This window comes from Colias eurytheme, chromosome 13 (assembly GCF_061535395.1).
Source record: "Colias eurytheme isolate Ceu_HAF_F1 chromosome 13, ilColEury1 Martin Lab GWU primary, whole genome shotgun sequence".
NCBI classification, from domain to species: Eukaryota; Metazoa; Arthropoda; class Insecta; order Lepidoptera; family Pieridae; genus Colias; species Colias eurytheme.
Window position 1 is genome coordinate 9,998,167 of NC_142992.1, and position 23,113 is coordinate 10,021,279.

The following is a 23,113-nucleotide window of genomic DNA, read 5'->3' on the forward strand; positions in this document are numbered from 1 at the left end:
ATTAATTCTTATGATCTAATTTACATTGATGCAATCATAAACTCATTCAAGTTTTTCTGTGCACCATAAGCCCACAAACCGCTACATATGTTTTAATACTTATTGTTAGTTCTTAATCCTAATAAAAATTTTCTAAGTACCCTCTACTTAGAAAATTTTTAGTGACGAGCGACATCGGTAATCTTGCTGGCCGTGTAAACATACAGTATGATCCTTCCGTGAATCTATAATTTTGTATTATTTGTATTTATATTTAGATAAAATTAGTAATAAGTTCTTATTATTTTATGAATGAATAGTTTAATTATATTTTAGAGTTATTCAAGAGTTATTAGAAGGTTTTTTTTTTTTATGATAGTTTATTTATATTCACTAAAAAGTATTGCTTTAGTTTGAATTTTAGATTTTTGTGAGTAATTGAATCTCTTAAAGATAAAGGTAATTTGTTGATGAGACAGGGTACGATATAATTTAACGTTCTCTTCCCGTGAAGGTTTGTAAAAGATGGAAGTCTTAGCGTAGCGTTTGTGACGCTACGAGTTATTATATTATTATGAGGCGTTTTTTTAATTTTGTTTATGTCAATATTAAAGAATTCCTCTTTTAAAAGTGTTAGATTAATTTTTTCATGTATCGGTATGATTTTACACAGTTCAAATAATTTACGATAGTCATTTTTATATTTAGCCTTAATGTTATATGGAACGATCGTTTTAAGTAATCTTAATTGGAGTGTATAAATTTTGTCAAGATTGGTCTTACAAGTCCGTCCGTAGCTAGACAATCCATAGGCGATTATTGATTCGGCTAGTGATTTGTAAAGCAATAATAAAGTTTTGTAGGGAATTTTGTGTTTAATTTTCGAAAATTTAGCCAGGATACACCTCAATTTATCACACACTCCGTTAATATGTTCTTGCCAGTTCAGTCTGCTATCAATAGTAACACCCAAGTATGATTGATAATCTACAATGTCTATAGCGTTGCAGTTACAATGTGGTGAGTTATTAAAATTCTGATTTCCGTGCAAGCATTGGTGTTCGTGAGCTATTAGTCTGGGTATATGAGAGCTTCTGTTCTGACTAGAGCTTATGTACATTAATTTTGTCTTATTCTCGTTAACAGCTAGACCTGCGTCATGTGACCATCGTAACAATGAGTTAAAATCCTCTTGTAACTTCTCGAGTGCTTCGCTTACGTTGTTACCAGCAGCAACGAGACAGGTGTCGTCGGCAAATTGATAAGTCTCACTGTGTTTAATGACATTTGTAAGGCTATTTACGTACGTGAGATAGTGCAATGGCCCGATGACCGAGCCCTGCGCAGTGCCCTCCGTAGCAATAACAATGTCACTATTCGCATTACAGACTCTAACAGTGTATCTTCTATCGTTGAGGTAGTCCGAACACCAGTCCAATAGGTTGCCTCTAATACCGCTGTCATGCAGGCACTCTAATAGTCTATCGTGACAAAGCGTATCAAACGCCTTACTATCTTATATATAAAAATGAATCGCAAAATGTGTTGGTAAGCGCATAACTCGAGAACGGCTGAACCGATTTCGATAATTCTTTTTTTATTATATTCCTTGAAGTACGAGGATGGTTTTTATGTAGAGAAAACGTAAATATGTACCACGGGCGAAGCCGGGGCGGACCGCTAGTAGTCTATAAACACTACTAGTACATGTTTTTTGTTATTTAAATGTGAATGGACGCTGTCGGTAAACGCTGACAGAAGTTGTGTTGTGTTCTTGTTTGGCCTAAATCCATATTGATGATTGGTTAAAATTTTATTATTTTCATAGAATTCATATATATGTTTGGCAATATATTTTTCAATAATCTTATCAATAGTAGGCAATATTGTGATCGGTCTATAGTTGGTATAATCTGTTTTTGATCCCTTTTTATAAATCGGTCGGACAATGCCGGTTTTAAGCACTGATGGGTAGCTACAGGATTTTATACATAAATTAATTAAATTTGTGATGACTGTTTGAATTCTTGTACATATTTTTTTTAAGTCACAGGCTCTAATACCATCTATCCCTGGGGCTTTATTATTGTCTAAGCTCATGATTATATTTTTGACTGCATCAGGCTTCGCGGGTTTTAGTCGCATAGTGACCTGGGCCGAAGTTTTGTATTGTGATTTATTAAGTAATGGCATTGAGCAGTTAGGGGTAATATTTTTTGTGCTATTTTTAAAAAATTGTGCAAAGTTGTTTGCAATCTGTTTGTATGACACGTTAGTTTTTTGAAATGCATTATTAATTGTATCATCAATCGACCTCTTAATTCTACCAGTGATTCGATTTAGTATTTGCCATAATTGTCTAGTATTATTCCCGTTTGCAACTATTTCTGATTTGTAATAATTATTTTTAGTTCTATTAATTAATTTATTAGCGTAATTTCTCGATTTGTTATAATTTTGCTTTAATATTAGGTTATTGGGATCTTTTATCCATTTTATAAATAATGTATCTCTATTCTTGCAAGCATTCGTAATTTTCTTGTTTATCCAATTATTATTGCGATGTGTTGATCGGTTTTTTATTTTAATTGTATATTCAGATTTTTTATAACACTCCCGAAATTTAGAATTAATAAAGTTATATAATGTTTCTGGACAGTTAGTATCATACGATTCCTCCCATTGAATTTGCTCGAGATAGTTAAGAAGTTTTGTATTATTAATACAAATCTTTTTTTTGGGAACATCCTGTGTTCGTGTACCAATGCAAGCGAGTATCACCGCGCGATGATCGGCCAGTGTAGTACCGAGTGCCGCCGTGAATAGGTCTTGTGAGCGGGATCGTGCAAATATATGATCTATACAAGATTTACTTAGTTTGCCATTATTTAATTCTAGTCTAGTGTGTACAGTGATCCCGCATACAAGGCCCATTTCATATAACATGTTGTTGTATTTATGCTTTACAGGATTTTCACTCTTAAGGTCTATGTTAGTATCGCCTAGTAGATATAATTCAGTGGTGTTAGTGAATTTTTTAAGTGTACATTTCAATTCATCAATAAATAAAATTTTACTTAAGTTAGGCGGGCGGTATACCGCGCATATGTTGGCAGTGTAGTTAGTGTTTGTGGTTATAGAACAAAAGATGCTTTCAAAGTATTTTGTTTTTGCGTTTATAATATTACATTTAAGATTGTTATTGACATATAGTATTATACCACCGCCTTTTCTATAGTTACGAAGAGCTTTGTACATTCGGTAACCGCTTATTTCATATAATACACTATTATTTTCTGATACATTAGCCTCTGTTAGAATTACAATATCAATGCATTTGTTTGATTTACTTAAAATTTGTTCAAGTGCGGTGAAGTTTTTTATAATCGATCGTATATTAATATGTATACATAATAAGTTGAGGTGACTGTGAGGAATACAATTTAAAAAGTTATTGACATTACTACAATCATTGATTTCGATTATATCATTACAAAAATTAGCCATTTTTATAGACAAAGTTAATAATATAAGTGCAGAGACATGAAATTTCTTACTTAATTATTCCTTGTTGTTAGTCAATGCATGTATGTCTTTAATGGACCGTAAAGTAATAATTTTATCATTGTCTCCTTTGCGTGCTTTGATTAGTCCCCTTTTAAACCACACATACTTGTAGTTGAGATTATTTTTCAGCTCCTGTTTGGCATTCCAGAACAATTGCTTATGATGCTTTGTCATGGCTTCGCGTACATAGACAACGTTGTTGTTAGTTTTTTCGTTCGGAATTAATGCTGCAACTATTAACTTTGTACTTCTAGCTGCTGTAATCCATTTTTCCTTCACTTCTTCGTCAATCAGTTCAATTAGTATATTTGCTGTTTGCTCCTTCCGCCCCTGTAGTCTCCGTGCACTTTTGATGTCTTGTTTAGGCTGGTTAAGTTTATTTGCGATATTTTCAGTAATTAATTGAATGTCTTCCTTTGTTTGGTTTGGTATATTTGATATTTCGATGTATTTTCCTAGCTTCTCCTGTTCCGCCTCCTGTATTCTTTGTTCCAGGGCGCCGACACGTGTTTCAAGGTTGTTATTTTTATTTATAAGTTCTGTGTTCTTCCTCTCGAGAGCTTTAATTGTTTTTTTGAAGCCCTCGATGCATTCCATAGCCTCATCGAGTTTTGCGCTATGAAATTGCAAGGATTCGTGTAGCTGCGCCATTTCGCTTTTGATCGCTCTTTCTACGTCTTTTGAGATGTTACTTAGTAATTTTTTTGCATCGATTTGAACCGGTGCATCACTTTCGTCATCGTCCTCTTCAGGCGTAATAATTGATGTACGTCTTGGGAGTTCTTGCTGGCATTCGTGACACGTCCACTCCAGATTGGGGGCCGCTTTTAGGGCAGTAATCTGTTTATTTGTTAGCCCCGCGCACTTTGGATTTAGATGCACTATCCGTTCACACTTGCAGCATTCTAGTCCCGGAGAAGATTTTGATAGGTTCCTTTTGCAGGAGTCACACTTAGACATTTTTTATTTTTTATTATAACTGGGGGTAGATGTACTAGGCGTGCGTTATTAACGGTAGCCGGTTGCAGACTGTAAGTAGTTTTAAAGATTTATAGGTACTATCACAGACTAATAATAATATACTACGTACTATGTATATAGACTCTAGAGCTTATTGATGATATAAATCGTACTTTGTTTCCATACTACTTATGCAACTGCAAGTCCCAAATGTAACTTGTAGACAACTGTAGAAAAATTAAATCTATTAGAATAAGAATAGAATAAGAAGAATAAAATAAATTTATTGGAATCACCAAAGTACCACCCGCCACATAAAAAAACAATAACAAAATTGAAAATAACAGAGATAAAAAATTAAGAGCTAAAAAACTAATATAAATATTTGTGTGGCGACTGGTGACCTAAAGGGTCACTCAGACCACTCATGACCACTCAGCATATTATACTATGCCGCACTGGTATGGTCGGCATAGCGCTGGTTTTCAGGGCCCAACCAGACAACAGACGCGCGAATTACTCATTGCATCGAAAAAATTTAGGTATCAAATTATGCCATTATGATGACATCTTTATTTAGAAGCTTCAGCCCGCGACTTTCATTGTCATCGAAAAAAAAATATTTCGGTGCGTAATTTTTTCGGAGAGCCATGCAGCGTTAAAATAACATTCAGTTTGTAATATTTGCAGGATTGTATTAACTATTAAGTACCTACTGCTAATTCTGGAAATAATTGTTCAGTGCGTTATACGATAACACAAAGATATTAGATATTATATCTCAGGTATTTATATTCATACATATTAATAAAGACCACTAGTTCGTTTATCATTTATTTATGATAATTATAACATTCTTGCTGATTTATAAATCATGATTCATAAGGTAAGTTCGATTAAAAGTGACACCTAAAGGTACATAATAAAAAAAAAATAATAAACTCTTTATTAGCTGGTAGGCAATATTAAAATTAACACTTTATGTACTTACAATCTACACCTACATATGCTAAGAGGATTACCATTTACCGTTCAGCATTTTACAATGAAAAGGATAGGCTTTCACTAGTACTAGTAGTAGGTATCTAGTATACAATTATATGAAAAATTCTTCAAGTTTCATTTTCAATACAAACATACAGTTGATATGTTTCGACGTCCCCCGCGAATAATCCGGTAATGACCTATTACGGGGTTTTTCATGTTATGCGTTTTTCGGCATCTAGAAGTTAAAATACACCATGTGAATTTTTTTCAGAATTTTTCTATCTTTATTTACGAAGATATGAAAAATTACGCGTATATTCCATAAAATAACATTAAAATGTATTTTAAACGAATAATATGGTTTTAGATCTTTACGAAAAATAATATCAATATGCTTCGACAGTAAACATTGTTACGATATTATTCAGGTAAATAGTTTTCTACATTATTTAAGTAAGTGCTAGTACAGGCTTATTCGGGGCTTTATTAAGAAATCGATTTCCAGATACATTCATTATGGAGTGCAAGTATGCAAGGTATTTTTTTAAACACTTTCTATTACTGAGCAAATGATTTACACGGCCTTAGAAAAATTAAAAGAAATGAAAGTTTGATAGATAAACGAGGCAGGCATCAGGATAGACCACATCGAAACCTTCATCTTCATCTTCATTAGATGCTGTTCGTCCGACTCAGGTTCTACCTGCTGCCCACAATAAGCCCACATCAGTATGGCTTCATGCCACAGAGGAGCACCGAGGACGCCCTCTATAGACTAGTGAGCCACATCAGAAATAAGAGGGAGGAGAAGAAGATTTCTGTTGTGGTATTTCTGGACATAAAGGGAGCCTTCGACAGCGCCTGGTGGCCAGTCATAAAGGTGCGGTTGGCCGAAGTTGGGTGTCCGGGGAACGTAAGGCGGGTGATCAGCAGATACCTGAGTGGAAGAGGTGTGAAAGTTACCTAACTTTCACACCTCTTGTCCCCCGCATACCTGCGGGTGTGAAGTGAGTAGAGAGACCAACAAGGGGTGCGTGCAGGGTTCCATAGGTGGGCCGCTCCTGTGGGACCTCTTGCTAGATCTTCTGCTGTGGATGTTAGAGGAGATGGATGTGTTTTGTCAGGCTTTTGCCGACGACATTGTGCTAGTGTTTGATGGAGATACTGCTTTAGAAGTAGAGACGAAGACAAACTGCACATTGAGGAAAATTGACGAATGGGGTGTCAGAAATAAACAAAAATTCGCACCACACAAGACATGTGCCCTGCTCTCGACACAAAAATTAAAATTTGACATGCCACGACTTGTAATGGGGAGTGTGGACATCCAATATTTCGAAAGTATTAAGATACTGGGCCTTACTATTGATGGCGGCCTGACATTGACCGAAACGTCGGGAGCGTTTGCAAAAAGGCAATCGCCCGTTATAAGCTATTAGCAAGAGCAGCTAGAGTAAGTTGGGGGCTTAACCCCCAAGTAGTTAAGACTATATATATCGCAGTTAACCGACTATCTTGTATGCATCAGCAGCGTGGGCACCCACTACGGAAAAGATGGGGGTCCAAAAGAGGCTTAACACCGTTCAACGGGGTTTTGCCCAGAAGATCTGCAGAGCATATCGGACTGTCTCCCTGAAATCTGCGATGCTGTTGGCTGGGATTCTCCCTCTTGACCTCAGGATACTCGAAGCTTCGAGGCTTTATGAGATCAAGAGGGGTGTGTCGCACCCGGCGGTGTTGAGGGACAGGGAGGTGGAACGAATGGCTCTTGAGATTGAGGACCCACATCCGGCAGAGCAGGTAGAGCTGGGGCTCGGCTTGATAAATGAGGACACCTATGCTGACGTGGTTAACAGCCATGTCCACAGGGTCTATACGGACGGCAGCAAGATTGAGGGTCGAGTCGGAGCCGCCCTTTCCGTATGGAAAGGTGATGCCGAGACAAAGGCCATTAAGCTTGCGTTGCCACCGTATTGTACCGTCTATCAGGCTGAGCTCCTAGCGCTCAAAAGAGCAGTAGACATAGCCTGCAAGAGTGGAGCGGCAAAGGTCGGTGTCCTTATTGACTCCAGATCGGCGCTCCAGGCGGTCACCCTGAGTTCCCCTCATCCCCTGACTGTACAAACACGGGCGGCCCTCCGAAAAGCTGCATTGCAGAGGCGGGAGGTCTCCCTGTTTTGGATTAAGGCGCACGCAGGGCGGGGAACGAAAGGGCAGACGAGTTAGCCAAGGAGGCCGCTTTGGGGTTGAGGAGGAAACCGGATTACGATCTGTGTCCTGTTTCATTCGTCAAGCGTATTTTGAGACAGGCTACGATCAGCGAATGGGATAGGAGATACGATGTAGGAGGAACGGCCGGAGTCACGAAGCTCTTTTTCCCAAGCGCTGCTACTGCATACAAGGTAGTCGGGAAAAAGACATCACACACCACACCACACAAGTACTGACTGGTCACGGTGGATTCGCATTCTGTGAGGTTCTGATGAGGATTCTGATTAAATTTTTAACTGTAATAGGACCATAGTATAATTTTCATGATTATGTAATCATGTGTAATAGTCGTGTCTTCAGTGCAGTGTCTATTTTTTATAATAATAATAACTATCGTGTTTTGTGAAACAATCCAAAGTTGTTTCATTTAATAAAATGTCCTGTATTTCATAAAATATACTATAATAATCATCAAATAATACTTAAGTAAACTATTCGAATAAACAGTAATAGTTATAACAATAAAATGTACGTTACTGTTAAACAATCGAATAACCAAATAATAGATTTTTACAAATGTTCAGTATACAAAACAAATAACACGAATATTAGCGCAACAAGATTTTACTGTTGCCGTCGAAAATATAAATTTACACGAACAATATCGTAAGTGACATTACTGACCAGAGCTTGACCTACACTAGTATAGTAAAATGCATCCAGCTAAATTATAACGAAGCCCTTGGGACTACTTAAATTTTGTTGAAATAACCAGATAGCTGAAAAAATTAGCTTCCATATGCGATATTAAGAGTCTCTGATACTTGTTGTTTAATGGAGTTATTAAGGAAAAATGGTTTTTTATTTTTCCTGAACATTTTCACTTTTACGATTACCGGATTATTCGCGGGGGGCGTCGGTTTGTTAATTTACTACAAAAGCGTAAGAAGCGTATACTTACACAAGTCGGTATGAAACTTGGTAAACAAGCAATTAAGTAAATTGAAATACACGACAAGTGATATTGTTTAAAACGACGCAATAAATACTTACCAATACCTACACGTGGACTCATCTGAGTTCTTTGTGACACGTTTGTATGTGAACATATTTTCGTCAATATAAATCACAGAAAGTACAAAGTTTCTGTAATGTATTTGTGACGAGCGTAAAGTACGTTTTGTGGCTATAATGTAGTTATTTATTTATATAAGCAGTTTTTGTTATACATTCGCTAGTTTTTGGAATATACAATTTTGCTATACACATTGCCGATCAAAACCAATTTTGACTACAAATCAACGCAACAAATCCTCAAAAGTGGTTTTGATCGAGGCTCTTAGACAGTTTTTACTTAGAATTAGATCATTATTTCATGATCTAAGGTTTTTACTGAATTTTAAAAAAAATAATATTATTAGGGCAATACCTATTACACTTTCTGTAAAAAATATTTACATAGCACGATGAAAAGTGTTTCTACATCAGAGAAAGTGAGCGACTATGTATCGGATAGAGATACGTAATCAGTAAATAGTAAAAAAGATACTAATCAGTAATCGTATCTATACTGTGGATACGGGCAGGATGAATTCCGTTATATATTTATAGGTATTCAGAAATACATTCTATTGTATCCAGACCAGAAAGTGCCAGAAACTTGAAAGGAATTCCTCAAAGTATAAATGAGATAATATTGAGAAAATAAGGAGTAGGTATTTAACCTAATTCATGAATAGGGTTTGAAATGCAAATGCTTAATTCGACTGAATACGAAATGGCTCACTTCCTTTGATATTTACATTTATTGTTGTTATAAACTTCACTGTGCTATTTTTACCGCTTATCTTTTATCTATACAATACGTTAATAAATTCAAGTAGGTAAGGTTAGTGCGTTCAAAATGTGATAAATTACCTAGGCCTTGCGGACTCTACTTTGGAGGCGGAGCATTAATTAATTATTTATTTGATAAATAGTAGATTGTCTTCTCGTATGTATCTTGGTGTCTTTAGTGCATATATCGCGATAACACATATTATTTATCATATTATTTATATGTTTTACAGTTATCTTTTAATTATAATGCCAATTTTCCAAATTTTTGTTTCATTAGTATAACTACAGACGAAAACAGGTTATAACTTATAGCCTTTAGAATGATGCCCCATTTCATCTAACGTTTTAAAAACAACGATTATTTTATTACGTTTTATAATTTATTTTACATTTTACAGTACGGCCATGTGAAACAGACGCAGTGTCTGTGGTGTTGCTGAAGACGAACATCACGCGGCTGACGGCGAGGACCATCCATGCGGCCGGCTACCATCTACATACTATTGAACATTTGTGAGTTTTATCTACGATTTTTTCAAACTTTTGAATCTTCATTACATTTCCTAGGGATCCAGAAATACCTATACGCTATAACCAACCAAATGAGGATGCAGTGGACGCAACTCCTTCTTTCTCTCTAAAGGTTTTCAGTATGAACGGTGGAGCGGTCTTGCTCTGTTCAAGTGGAAGCTTTGCTACTTAGCCTAATAAATTACGACTACAATAGACATAATAGACTTTTAGACAATATTATTTTTATAATAAAACGCTTTCAGATCAGTGATGGACGCGCCCAACTTGGAGCACGTCGCCGTTGAAGATCTGACTAAGATGCCTAATCTCAAATCTTTGTGAGTACTCTCTTTTATACATCTATAGGTACTATAGATTTAATCATATTAAAAAGAGGAATTATTTAGGTTGTTGTTGATGAATACGTTCAGAAAATATTGAACCGATTTGAAAAATGATTTCACTCAGCAGAAAGTTATTGTATTCCTAGAATCCTGTGACATATTCTTTACTGTTTACTCCCGGGTCAACTGTTTCCAATAAAAAAGTATAGGTAGGCAGGTATAATAAAAGAAAGCAACATAAAAATATCGTAATCATCTTATAAATAAAATCGTAATCGTAATCGTAAATATCGTATCGTTCTTTATTTCTAATCAATACAAAATGTAAAACAATCACAATGAAGCGTGTCGAAGTAGGTAATATACCTACTAATAACTAAACCATTGTCTGGACTCTGTAGGTCATGAAATTCATTAATTCTATTATATACCTATAGCACAGACTAATAATAATATACTACTATAGGAAGTACTATTTAGAATTTAGACATAGTAAATTTGAAGTGCATTCTAACAGTAGTAAAACTAAACAAAACAATTAATTAAGGCGTCTTTATATCCTCTTAGAAACGCGTATATTTCGGTCCTTGTGGAAAAAATAATACCGTTTATTATAACAATAAACAAAGTTACTACAACAATCCTACTGATACTAAATTATACTACCATTATATTGAAATTTGAACTGCAGAAAGATTACACAGATAAACTTCTTACATCTTCCTAATCTTTATTGAGCATTGCTTATCTCAGAAGAATGGTTATAAGTACATAATTGATATTCTTAAAAGCGAAGAAAATATTTTATTAACTGAATTATAAGTTAGTAAAATTGGTCAAAATGCTAATTCTAAAATAACTATAAAAAGTTCTCCAAAAATGTATAATACTTCGGCCTACTACCTATAGCGCCATAATCTGTGGCCATCTTAGTGGCCATAGTGAATTTAATTTTAGTATCGTAAGTTATAAGTAAAAATATTGTTTTGAAGTTATTAATTAACCAATGTCAATGTTGTTAGAGGCCATTCTAACGACACTCCATGTTTCAAATTATGAAAAATACAGTAACTATACAGGGTGTCCCACTGCGCACTGTTGGTGTACTAAACTCAAAGGAGGTTATAGTTTTGCATACGCTGAGTACGTAAAAAATACTTATAAAATTCCAGACGCATTTTTTTTCAAATATGTAGATGAATTCTTGAAACTCTATGTGTATACCCCTAACAAGCAACCCGCCCAACTTTGCCACCCGCACGTGAGCTATAAAATGCTCACTTTAGAGAAGCGGTATATGCCGGCTACGCGTAGCTAGAGAAGAAAACATGGATTTTCAGGAAAAATTTAGCAAAATTTTTTTTAAGTATTTTTTACGTGATCAGTGTATGCAAAACTACAAGTTCCTTCGCGCTTAGTATACCAATAGTGGGACACCCTGTATAATTTGATGAAGAATGAAAATATTTTGATGAAATGTAAATTCAGTTAATCTTTTTGGTTTCACTCTAATCGCGTTTTAGCATAATACTATCTGTGGTTTAGTATAAATTATAATCCACAGTAATCATAGCAACAAGCAGTGAACAATAGAGATTACATTTACAACATGTTAAACGTCTTGAAGTATTTACTGCCGTTGTAAATTATATAATGAATGGTGCAATTATGATAATTTTCATGAATTATGATACAAAGCTGTTTTCAGAGCAATAAAGCTGATTTTTTTCTGCGTTAGAGTAGGTATCATTAAAAAAATATATTACCGGAGATAATTAAACATGTGTTTTTAATTTTCGATGTTTTATGCAAATAAATTACAATTGACCAGCGGGTAGCGAGCTAATAAGAATATATTGTTTCAAATATTATGTACCTATTCTTTTTACACTTCGTCTACTTTTATATATCTAATGTCTAGTAATTTCAAAGGAAAATCAGACAATAAGTTACCTATTTAAAAATGTATTTTTAATTAGATTTTTTATGTAAGTATCTGTTACCGGCCAAACCCGTCAGGACAAACTAGTTTTGCCTAGGCTAAACTAGTTCGTCCTAAAGACGATCGGATGAACTAGTATAGCCTATGGTCTAGGCTAAGGCTAAGGCTGTCCTGAAATCGGGTTTGGCCGGTAACATATCCAATATCCATCGATATAAAAATATATCTACTAGAAGTTATTTTAAACAAGAAATTATAAAACAAATATAAATTGTTAGTGTCAAGTCAAGGAATGCGTGAAGATAATTCAGTCGTACGATTATAATTATTCATAGTTTATGTAATTGGACGTTTAATTATACTTTAATATGAGTATCAATGAAGCTAATTCATACTTCATAGTGTATAAAATATAAGAAAATTAACTATGTATATTGAAATCCAAATTACCTAGGACTGTTCAATACTTTGACATCGCCAGATGCCAATTCACCAGGCCAAGTTTACAGTTCATGATACAAAATAAACTATAAAAATCAATAAATATAGTATGCACTATTGTTTTATTAGGAATTTATCATCACATTCAATACTTCAAAAAATTACCGTTCACTTAAATTATTATATCAACTACTTAACTATAGGTACAATCATAATTTCCTACACATAATTATTTGCTACTTTTCTATACTTTTTTTAATACCTACAAAGATGATAACATAACTTGACGACAATAAAATTGTAGGTGTTAATTATCCATATAATACACACATAGCCACACAGCTATAAAAATATAAAATCCCGAAGTCAGTAAGAGGTTGGTGATAATCAGCAAGCCAACAACATAATCTGAGAATATAAACCAAAACCACCAAAAGATACACTTACTTACCTTGTACAAGTTTAAATATACCTAAGTATAATTTTATATGCTTTGATAGTGGTAACTAACAGCAACAACAGTGTTAGGCTTATAGACCGGGAGATATTGACACAAAATTTCGAGTCATTTGTAACAGGATGGCGGTTCTACAGGGGTCTTAGTACGCAATGACAAAAAGAAAAATGATGGTGTGAACGCTGGTCAATCGTCTGACTATCGCTATTTTCCGACGAGTTCGACTAACGCCCACACGACTAAGCCGCCGGTATCTCCCGGTCTATTAGGTTTTAGTTAAGTATATGTAGACATTTCACATTTCCGAAATATGCTAAATTTTAACCACCATCGCTATTCGCTCCTCCGATTACTATTATAAGGAAGGACACAAAAGGCTGATCAGCTATTTGTCTGATAAGAAATCTATCAGTGAAACACATGCGTATTATATATGTACTAGTGGTCCGCCCCGGCTTCGCCTGTGGTACATATTTCGTAATAAAAGGTAGCCTATGTCCTTTCTCGGGTTTCAAAATATCTCCATACCAAATTTCATGCAAATTGGTTCAGTAGTTAAGGCGTGATTGAGTAACAGACAGACAGACAGAGTTACTTTCGCATTTATAATATTAGTATGGATTATACCTATCCTATATCCAACAAATAGACTCGGAAATTAACTTTTACTTTTATAAAGCTTGATAATCAAGATAATCGTATTGAAATATTTACAAAATTCATAATCGTAATCATTTTGCCAATGGCACATGTTGGGTGTAGTTTTTTTTACCAAATGTTTATCTGCCTAATAATTATTTTATATTAGCCTAAATAATATCCTGTTACCAGAGTCAAATGATGTTCAGAAATCAGAAGAAAATTACATCTAATCGTACCTGCTTACCTATTTGTTACAGTTTTATAACACAAGCACCAAGGCTGCAGAGGCTAGCGCCGCTGCCGGCGTTGCCTGAACTGCGCACATTGTACGTATGTATGTTGTTAATTGATGTTTTAAATAAGCTAGTTTACCACTTTGTTGAAGGTTTAGGGGATACTTCGATAGATTATTCATAGTTTTGTAGGTACAAGGGGAGTTTATTATGAAATGCAAAACTTACGTGCATTAAGTCATGTGCTTCAATGAAGAATTTGTTATTGCTGTAACTTATATGCACATGCCACTTCAAATTACAGAAATGTGCAATTTATACAATTTTTATGCTTATTATATTTTCCTTAATTAGTATCTAACTACCGTGTAAAATGTTGGCGAGCACTATTTGAATTTTTGTTAGTATTCTTTACAATGAATTCCTAATCTTAATATATATAAATCTCGTGTCACAATGTTTGTCCTCAATGGACTCCTAAACCGCTTAACCGATTATAATAAAATTCGCACACCATGTGCAGTTCGATCCAACTTGAGAGATAGGATAGTTTAAACATGTAGGTACCACGGGCGAAGCCGCGGCGGACCACTAGTTATTTATAAAATAACTAATTACTAACACACCGCATTAACTGTGGCACTACGAGGTTATCCAGCATAATAAACTACTCTACTGCTCAATTGAAAGAAGTTATATTCACAGCATGGTGACCACTTCTGGACTACTTGAGGTGCCCAACTTGAGTCACGTCCACGACCACCATAGGAAGCGGTCTAACAGCACACTATCTTATTTACAAGCTATGTAAGTACATAATATACCGAGCGATAGTACCGTCTCACTATGTGTTTTTAGGCCCGAAAAAGTTTCATTCTTGTTTTATTGGAAATATCTAAAGAGCTTCTCTTTTTAAATGCACGAGTAGAACACCCAGAGTTTTATTTCAAAAACACGATTTTTAAAAAAATATTTAAAATATTGGAATTTTCGCGGCCGACTGAGCTAAATAAATTCGTATAAAAAAAATAGATACACTAGATAATTTATTATGTTGCTAATATATGTAGTGATTACAGGCGCAAATTATCCCTTTTTGAAATTTTCGATATTGTCGATAGAGGCGAAAGTATTGTAATTTTTACTGATTTTCGTTTTTATTTTTTTATATTATATGCAGGCGTTAGTAGAAGCTCTGTTTAGTACCAAAAGAAGCCTTGCACTGAGGTCTACATGTGACAAAAATACCACATTCTAACCACGAAGTTATTACGAGATATCGATTTTCAAAGAATTCAATGTCAGGGTTGTCCCTAATAAAGAAAAAGTCAAAGCTGTTTTTTAACAATTATATAAATCGTCTATCTATTACCAAGTTTTTGTTTATGGTTTAAGTCGTTAGTTATAGTCGATATTTTAATATTATTCAACGATTTTTAATAAAATATTAAAAAATTGGAATTTTCGCGGCCGACTGAGATAAATAAATTCGTATAAAAAAAAATAGATACACTAGATAATTTATTATGTTGCTAATATACGTAGTGATTACAGGCGCAAATTATCCCTTTTTGAAATTTTCGATATTGTCGATAGAGGCGAAAGTATTGTAATTTTTACTGATTTTCGTTTTTATTTTTTATATTATATGCAGGCGTTAGTAGAAGCTCTGTTTAGTACCAAAAAAAGCCTTGAACTGAGGGCTACATGTGACAAAAATACCACATTCTAATCACGAAGTTATTACGAGATATAGATTTTCAAAGAATTCAAAGATAGGGTTGTCAATGTTTTTACTGTTAATTCCGTTTGACTTTTAATGAGATTACTATGATCAATGCTCAAAATATTGACGAAAAAGGAGATTTATTTGTATTAATTTGATATTATTGAATTGTCTTAAAAATCTAAGATTTTTTTTTATTCAGTTAATTTATTACATATCATATGGATTACCTACCTATAATAATATATTGAATAATATTAAAATATCGACTATAACTAACGACTTAAAACATAAACAAAAACTTGGTAATAGATAGATGATATACATATATATAATTGTTAAAAAAAAGCTTTGACTTTTTCTTTACTAGGGTCAACCCTGACATTGAATTATTTGAAAATCCATATCTCGTAATAACTTTGTGGTTAGAATGTGGTATTTTTGTCATATGTAGCCCTCAGTTCAAGGCTTCTTTTGGTACTAAACAGAGCTTCTACTAACGCCTGCATATAATATAAAAAAATAAAAACGAAAATTAGTAAAAATTACAATACTTTCGCCTCTATCGACAATATCGAAAATTTCAAAAAGGGATAATTTGCGCCTGTAATCACTACATAATATATTAGCAACATAATAAATTATCTAGTGTATCTATTTTTTTATACGAATTTATTTAGCTCAGTCGGCCGCGAAAATTCCAATATTTTAAATATTTTTTTTTTAAAATTGTGTTTTTGAAATAAAACTCTGGGTGTTCTACTCGTGCATTTAAAAAGAGAAGCTCCTTAGATATTTCCAATCAAACAAGAATGAAACTTTTTCGGGCCTAAAAACACATAGTGCGACTGGCCGGTTGGCTTGGTTGGTAGTGGCCCTGCCTTCCAAGCCAGAGGTCGTGGATTCGATTCCCACCCAGGGAAAATATTTGTGTTATGAACATAGATGTTTGCTCTGTGTTTGGGTGTTAATTATCTATATAAGTATTTATTTAAAATTATATATGTATGTTTATCAGCCATCTGGTTTCCATAACACAAGCGAAAGCTTAGTATGGGATCAGATCGTGCCGTGTGTGAAAATTGTCCTGACAAAAAAAAATATAAATGCTGTTGCATGATCTTTGGTCCTTATTACTTCTGGGGATTTCGTATGATTTTGAAAAATAATAACTCAATGCATTGTTAGTTTTGTATGCCTCTGCCTGTAGTTGATTATATTGTTTGACTCATAATAATAGTTAAATATGCTTATACCTATATCTAAACGCGTCAACCTTCCATCCAAGATCATCTTGGATTGCTTATCATCATGTCTATTTACTATTGTCATAATATTTGAACTTGTATATTAAAAGCCATTTCCTTGGATTTTAATCAACACTGGGAAAGCATTTTATGAAAGGAAGAAAATGCTATTCTGACGAATTATTACCACCTTTAGTGACAGTCGTTGTCGAAAAATGTAATTAATCCAACTATCATTGGCCATTGCCAGATTTTTTTTTTTAAGAAATTCGAAACTTTACTTTGTATTCCTCTCACTCTCATATTTTTCATTGCACTTTTGCATTTTAAATTCCCAATTATTATAAGTTTTAATGTTTGCAGTGATCTCGAAGGGAACCACATAAAGCGCTTACCTGCGCACGCGCTCAGAGTCCGCGCAGATCAAGTGTAAGTCACTAGGTACATGTTTAACCATTTATTTTTATTTTATCCGAACCCAAATTATTATTTTTTCCCTTGTTGCTTAGAAATATCGATAATTCTTTTTGACGTGACAACGTCTTATAATTCGATAGAGCCGGCTGCACGCACGAAAAAACATGACTCATGCGGCGTTACCTCGCTCTGAGGAGTTCCATGTAAGGACAGCGCGGAACGAGCGACAAAGAAATCAGTATTTTCTTACGACGTTGTCACGTTCAACTATCGTCAGTAAACAGACTTTACAGACAACCAATTTTTCTTTAATTTTTTTTCATTTCATATCGTAATTTCAGATATATTATTATGATTTTTCTTTCAGATCTCTCAACTACAATCTCTTAGAAGAGGTCCCGGCGCATGCGTTCAAAAACGCTCAAATTTCAAAGCTGTAGGTAAACTTTTAAGTTTTTTTTTATATATTTCATAGACTTATAAAAAGAAAGGAAGATTTAAAAATATTTTTTTTTATTACAGTAGCTTTAGAGGTAATCCGAATTTAAGAAGACTGGACGAACTTGCCTTTGCTGGTAATCTCCTGCTTCGACAATTGTAAGTTATGTTTAAGTACGAATCTAATTTAACTTGTTTCTCAAATACCGTTAATTCAATTTCTATAATTATTATTTTCGGGTTGATATAAAGGTGTTTGATGATGCACTTTTACGCCAAAACTGCTGAAATAATTTGGCAGAAAATACACTTTTAAATGTGAGGTGGTATATTTTTGCGATTTCCATCTAGTACCTTAAGAAAATGTACCCTCATGGTATCCAAAGACCATCTGCCTATCCAATAGTTTTTATATTGTTTAAGACGATACACAAAAAAAAATCCACTGCTTGGCGGGCGGAGTCTAATAGCTCGCTATCGCGAACGCGGGTGTGCGCGAAGTCATTCTTGCAAACTCGCCGCGCTGCCGCTGGCCGACTCGGGACAAACATGTATGGAGTCGTCATACAGTTATAATATTGTCATACATTTATTTAATTGTTGATTTATTGGTTTTATTTTCTTGCTTATAAACAAATAATCTTCTTTTTAACAACTACTTAGACATTATTAATAATTATTACCATTTCGTAATGTTTACTTTATTACAAAATAATACAGGTTATAAATAATCTTTAAAATAACAAAAAATATTGTTACTCTGAAAAAATGAAATGGTACTCAATAACGCGGACTACTGAATTGATTTAGATAGAATTTGATGCTGACGTAGATATTACATCATGCCCAGAAATGAAAGGTACTATTTCTGAAAGAAGTTATAAACCCTAATTCTTCTCAGTTAAAGTCAAGAGTGGAAGATATCACTAATACAGTAAAACTGATGCGAAACTTTGGATGTTAATTTGTATATTTTTTTGTTAGTTGTTACTTAATCACGTCAAGACTACATTACCAATTTTGATAAAATATAGCTAATTGCCTGGATTTACACATAGGATACTTTTTATCCGAACTGAACACTTCTGTGGGATAAAACAGGATTCACGATATAACCTAATTCCAAGCGGGCAAAGCCGCGGTCGGAGTGATATTTTTTTAAATAGAAAAATTGTTTTAAAAAAAACACAAAATATATTGACGCATGTATTTATTTTTTGCACTCTATTATAATTGTAATTATTCATTACAAATAATCAAAATAAAATAGCCAGAACAAAGTTAGGCCCTGGTAGGGTAGGTAGGCAGGTACAGCAATGTGAGACGAACACTGGCTTATTTATACCAATAATAATGTATTATAAACATTTAATTAAGTTTACAACAAAAATACATAATATTAGCTAATGTGAAAACGAATCAACCAATCATCCCACAACAATGAAATGTGCACACAAATATTCATCCAAATCGGTTCATGTGATTAGGAGGAGTGACTGCAGCGCCATCTTCCGGGCCCAATTGTGTTTCCAGATCACCCAGGAACTCAATTTAATATACTTACACAAAATTTTTCGAAATTAAAACTCACATTACTATGTAAATATGAATATAAACCTGTTTTAGTACTAAGCAATTTCCCGCACAGGTGTAGTAAGTATAAATGAAATAAATATCAACATCAAATTCTTTATACAACATACTTATCTACCACCTACTAAGAAATGTAATTCTTGAAATTTTATCGTATTTTTTTTAAATATAATACTACTCCAATGAGCTCCTGTTCCATATCACGTCCGCCATACTTCCACTAAGTTCACCATGATTTTTTATTTCTTTGCACTTTGTTGCTTTTTGCTAAAAATGGAATCATGCGATAAAACCAGTAGAACGTTGATAACATACATTTTTGACTGAATAAAGGTACTTACGAAGGAGTGGGTTCACATTGTGAACAATCAGTGGGTTTATTTTCCTTCTGGATTCCGGATTTCTGAAAAGATTATCTATGCTATAAATGAAAAAAATCTTACACATTCGTTATGTACTTAAAACAGGGGTACATATCAAACATCGTCTATAATACAATTATCATCAAATTTAAAATAAAACCAACTTCTTCATTAATTTGTTCCAATTGTAAGCATTCTTTTTTCTCCAACCTTTATGTTTCTTCTTCTTATTTTCTTTATTGTCCCCATTTGTCTCATTTTGTCTTATCGTGTTGTCACCCTTTTTTACGATTGCGCGAGCGACACAAGTTCCCCGTGTGACGGCCGTAGCGGGAATGACTCGTGCAGCGATCGGGGTAGGAAGGTACAGGGCGGCTCTCGCTATATTGGCTGGTCGCGCGCTAATTTCAAGTATTTCTTGTTTATTTCAAAACCATCGCATATTTCAAAATTCTAAATCGGTAGACGTATAGGTTGTATATTTTATAGTTAATATCCAAAAAGTCGTAACTTTACGTTTGTTATTTTGAAGATGCCAGAGATTATAAAAAAATAACAATGAGAACTTTGTATTTTTTTTCTATCGAGAAAATATCATGGAATCATGTTTCTAAAACGGTAGACGTATTGTGTTACTATTGAACTTTCTTGTCAAGAATTTTCATCACGACAACTTTAATAATATAAAAATTACGAAGGTTTGAAAAGGGCCGTAAATGTTAGAAAAATTAATTCATCACCTTGACCGGTTCAAGAGTTCCGGTGATTAACGCGATCAAACAAACTATTCAGCTTTATATTAATAGTTAAGATTTATTTATTTTTAGTGTTGTAGTATTGTATTTAACAAGATTAGATTTTAATTGTTAATTTATTTTCAGAGATTTAAGTAACACCGCCATAACATCATTGCCTACCAAGGGTTTGGAGAAACTAGAAACATTGAAGATAGAAAAGACACCCTCGTTGAAGTACATTCCGTCTATTTACGAATTTCAAGTGAGTGGCATTTCTGTATTTTGATATGCGTTTATATGCACTATCAGATATAGGCTATAGCTTTATGATTTATAAATGGACTTAGGACTACTTTTTTGTTTAAGTCGTATAGAATCTTAAATTCAATCTTCTACGGATTGATAGAAATACCACGTATGGAATTTGTAACAATTAGGTTGTCTATATATTTTTCGAGTTCTTATTACCTGTATATAATACAGATCCATACTAATATTATAAATGCGAAAGTAACTCTGTCTGTCTGTCTGTTACTCAATCACGCCTTAACTACTGAACCAATTTGCATGAAATTTGGTATAGAGATATTTTGATACCCGAGAAAGGACATAGGCTACTTTTTACCCCGGGACATAGGATAGGTTTTATCCCGGAAATCCAACGGGAACTATGCGGGTTTTTCTTTAACTGCGCGGGCGATGCCGCGGGTGGAAAGCTAGTAACTTATAAATAAGATCTGGAAAGGATAGTCAACCTAGGTATTTCTGTTCATATTCTGTATTTTATAGGCTTTTTATCACTTCGTTATGTATGATAAATACTTTTTGTCTGAGTGGTGATCAAACCTTATTTTATATACTTACGTAGTTATTTAGTTTTTATTTAACTCTTCAATAAAATAAATGTTTGTACTTAGTTAACAACAAAAAATACCAATAGTATTCAAACAAAAACACGGTATAATTAGTTCCCTATCACTTAGCATAAATTTTGTACTTGTAGAACTTAGAGCGGGCACATCTGACCCACCACTTCCACTGCTGCGCCTTCGCGTTCCCCGAGCGACACAACCCCGCGAGACACGCGCTATATGAAACGCAACTGGCTATTATGGCTCAGGTATTTATTATAATTATTTATTCAACTAACTGAATATAACTCGTGCATTATTGTTGTGAAATATTATTCGGTAATAAATCTAAAGAAAAAGTCTCTGGACATTAATTCAGAGGTGACGCGAAGACATTGTGATGGTAGGTGCCATTAAAAAAATTAAAGACATTTTAACCCATTGAGCCCCGAACGGCCCGATCGGTCCACGACACAATAGATTTTCTATTGTGTCTGTGATTACGGGGCCTGAGTTATTAAAAGATTTCTGCATTATTCATATAAATGTAACAATTAGATTGTATTGTTTATTTGTTATTTCAGAATACCCTGATATATTTATAAGATGTCTTCATACGTTTTTAAATTAGGTATTTTTCTCTTCCTTTCAAAGCTGCCTCCCCCTGCCTCGTAAATAATTTTTAGTTATAAACTGTAACCGATAGAGATAAATCGAGTTCCAGATATTTTAATTAGTTAAATTAAAAATAGTGTTATAGGTAATAATTATCTGCTCACAGAGATGCGGCAAAGACAAGAATGGATCGAACAGATCACGAAGATCGCTCCCACCTGAAGAAATAATGGAGATATCAACAGTTGGAATAGAGTAAGTTATAAATTCTATTGTCTTATCATATAATAAGATATTTTTTGGAATATGCATTTGAATATTTTCAAAGAATTTTCTTTGTCCAAATAAAACCACTAGATACTTCGCATTTGTAACTATAGTAGATAGTACTTAGTCTGTCAAAATCGATTATACATAAAATTAAAAAAATAAGTGTCAGAAGTGAAACTTCTTTGACAAGATTCGTGACGGTATTGCCATCAAATTTTGAATTTTACTCTCAACGCGCCTAAAGAAGTTTCACTTCAAAAATAAAAAAAAGTAAATTAAATAATTGTAATACGCCTATAACTACCTACGTACCTACTCTCTTTCCTCACAATAATTATTATACTTCCAGATATTCAGAAGAAGAAGAAACAACAACAAACAGCGAGGAATACGACGGCTGGAGTGAACAGCAATATTTCTCAGATTCTTCCAGCTTTGAGACCAATGACTATTTTCATCCGCCTGTTAATAATACTTTTGGAGTACCCTTGTTTGCGGAGTGCGGGAATTTTAGCAAGAGGTAAGATAAGTTAGAACAAGTCTATAATTAACTTACCTCTATCTTTTCAGCGTTTATTACAACCTCAGACGGAAAAAAAAGCTCACAACGTGTTGTGGTCATAGTAAAATGTTGCATTTTTTGTGTCGTGCTTTAATGAAAAATATACCAGCCGAATTGATAACCTCCTTCTTTTTTTGAAGTCGGTTAAAAACGCCCACGACACGACGCGTTGTGTCAACC

The 23,113-nt window shown here is 34.0% G+C and overlaps 2 protein-coding genes and 1 long non-coding RNA gene across 5 annotated transcripts in view; 1 reads left to right on the forward strand and 2 right to left on the reverse strand.

The window, feature by feature from the left end:
- Positions 1 to 23,113, forward strand: part of LOC149903636 (lutropin-choriogonadotropic hormone receptor-like) — a 36,941-nt gene that overhangs the window by 11,805 nt on the left and 2,023 nt on the right. The window contains exons 2-12 of one of the 3 annotated variants that reach the window (XM_090108702.1): positions 9,942 to 10,056; positions 10,320 to 10,394; positions 14,140 to 14,208; positions 14,821 to 14,922; positions 17,452 to 17,517; positions 17,873 to 17,941; positions 18,028 to 18,102; positions 20,780 to 20,897; positions 21,639 to 21,755; positions 22,268 to 22,356; positions 22,721 to 22,891. In XM_090108702.1, coding sequence (XP_089964828.1) covers positions 9,942 to 10,056; positions 10,320 to 10,394; positions 14,140 to 14,208; positions 14,821 to 14,922; positions 17,452 to 17,517; positions 17,873 to 17,941; positions 18,028 to 18,102; positions 20,780 to 20,897; positions 21,639 to 21,755; positions 22,268 to 22,356; positions 22,721 to 22,891 — 1,066 coding nt within the window. Of the gene's footprint in view, positions 1 to 9,941; positions 10,057 to 10,319; positions 10,395 to 14,139; positions 14,217 to 14,820; positions 14,923 to 17,451; positions 17,518 to 17,872; positions 17,942 to 18,027; positions 18,103 to 20,779; positions 20,898 to 21,638; positions 21,756 to 22,267; positions 22,357 to 22,720; positions 22,892 to 23,113 lie in introns of those variants that run through there. The other 2 variants (XM_090108703.1, XM_090108704.1) reach the window with 2 other exon arrangements.
- LOC149903637 (uncharacterized) lies at positions 2,726 to 4,568 on the reverse strand. Its single transcript, XM_090108984.1, has one exon. It carries the CDS (start codon positions 4,504 to 4,506, stop codon positions 3,541 to 3,543), a length of 966 nt encoding a protein of 321 aa, XP_089965110.1. The 5' UTR covers positions 4,507 to 4,568; the 3' UTR covers positions 2,726 to 3,540.
- Positions 19,129 to 20,597, reverse strand: LOC149903638 (uncharacterized). Its single transcript, XR_016457409.1, has 2 exons — positions 20,063 to 20,597; positions 19,129 to 19,939 (listed from the first exon to the last, which is right to left on the reverse strand). It is a non-coding gene; the product is annotated as an uncharacterized LOC149903638 (long non-coding RNA).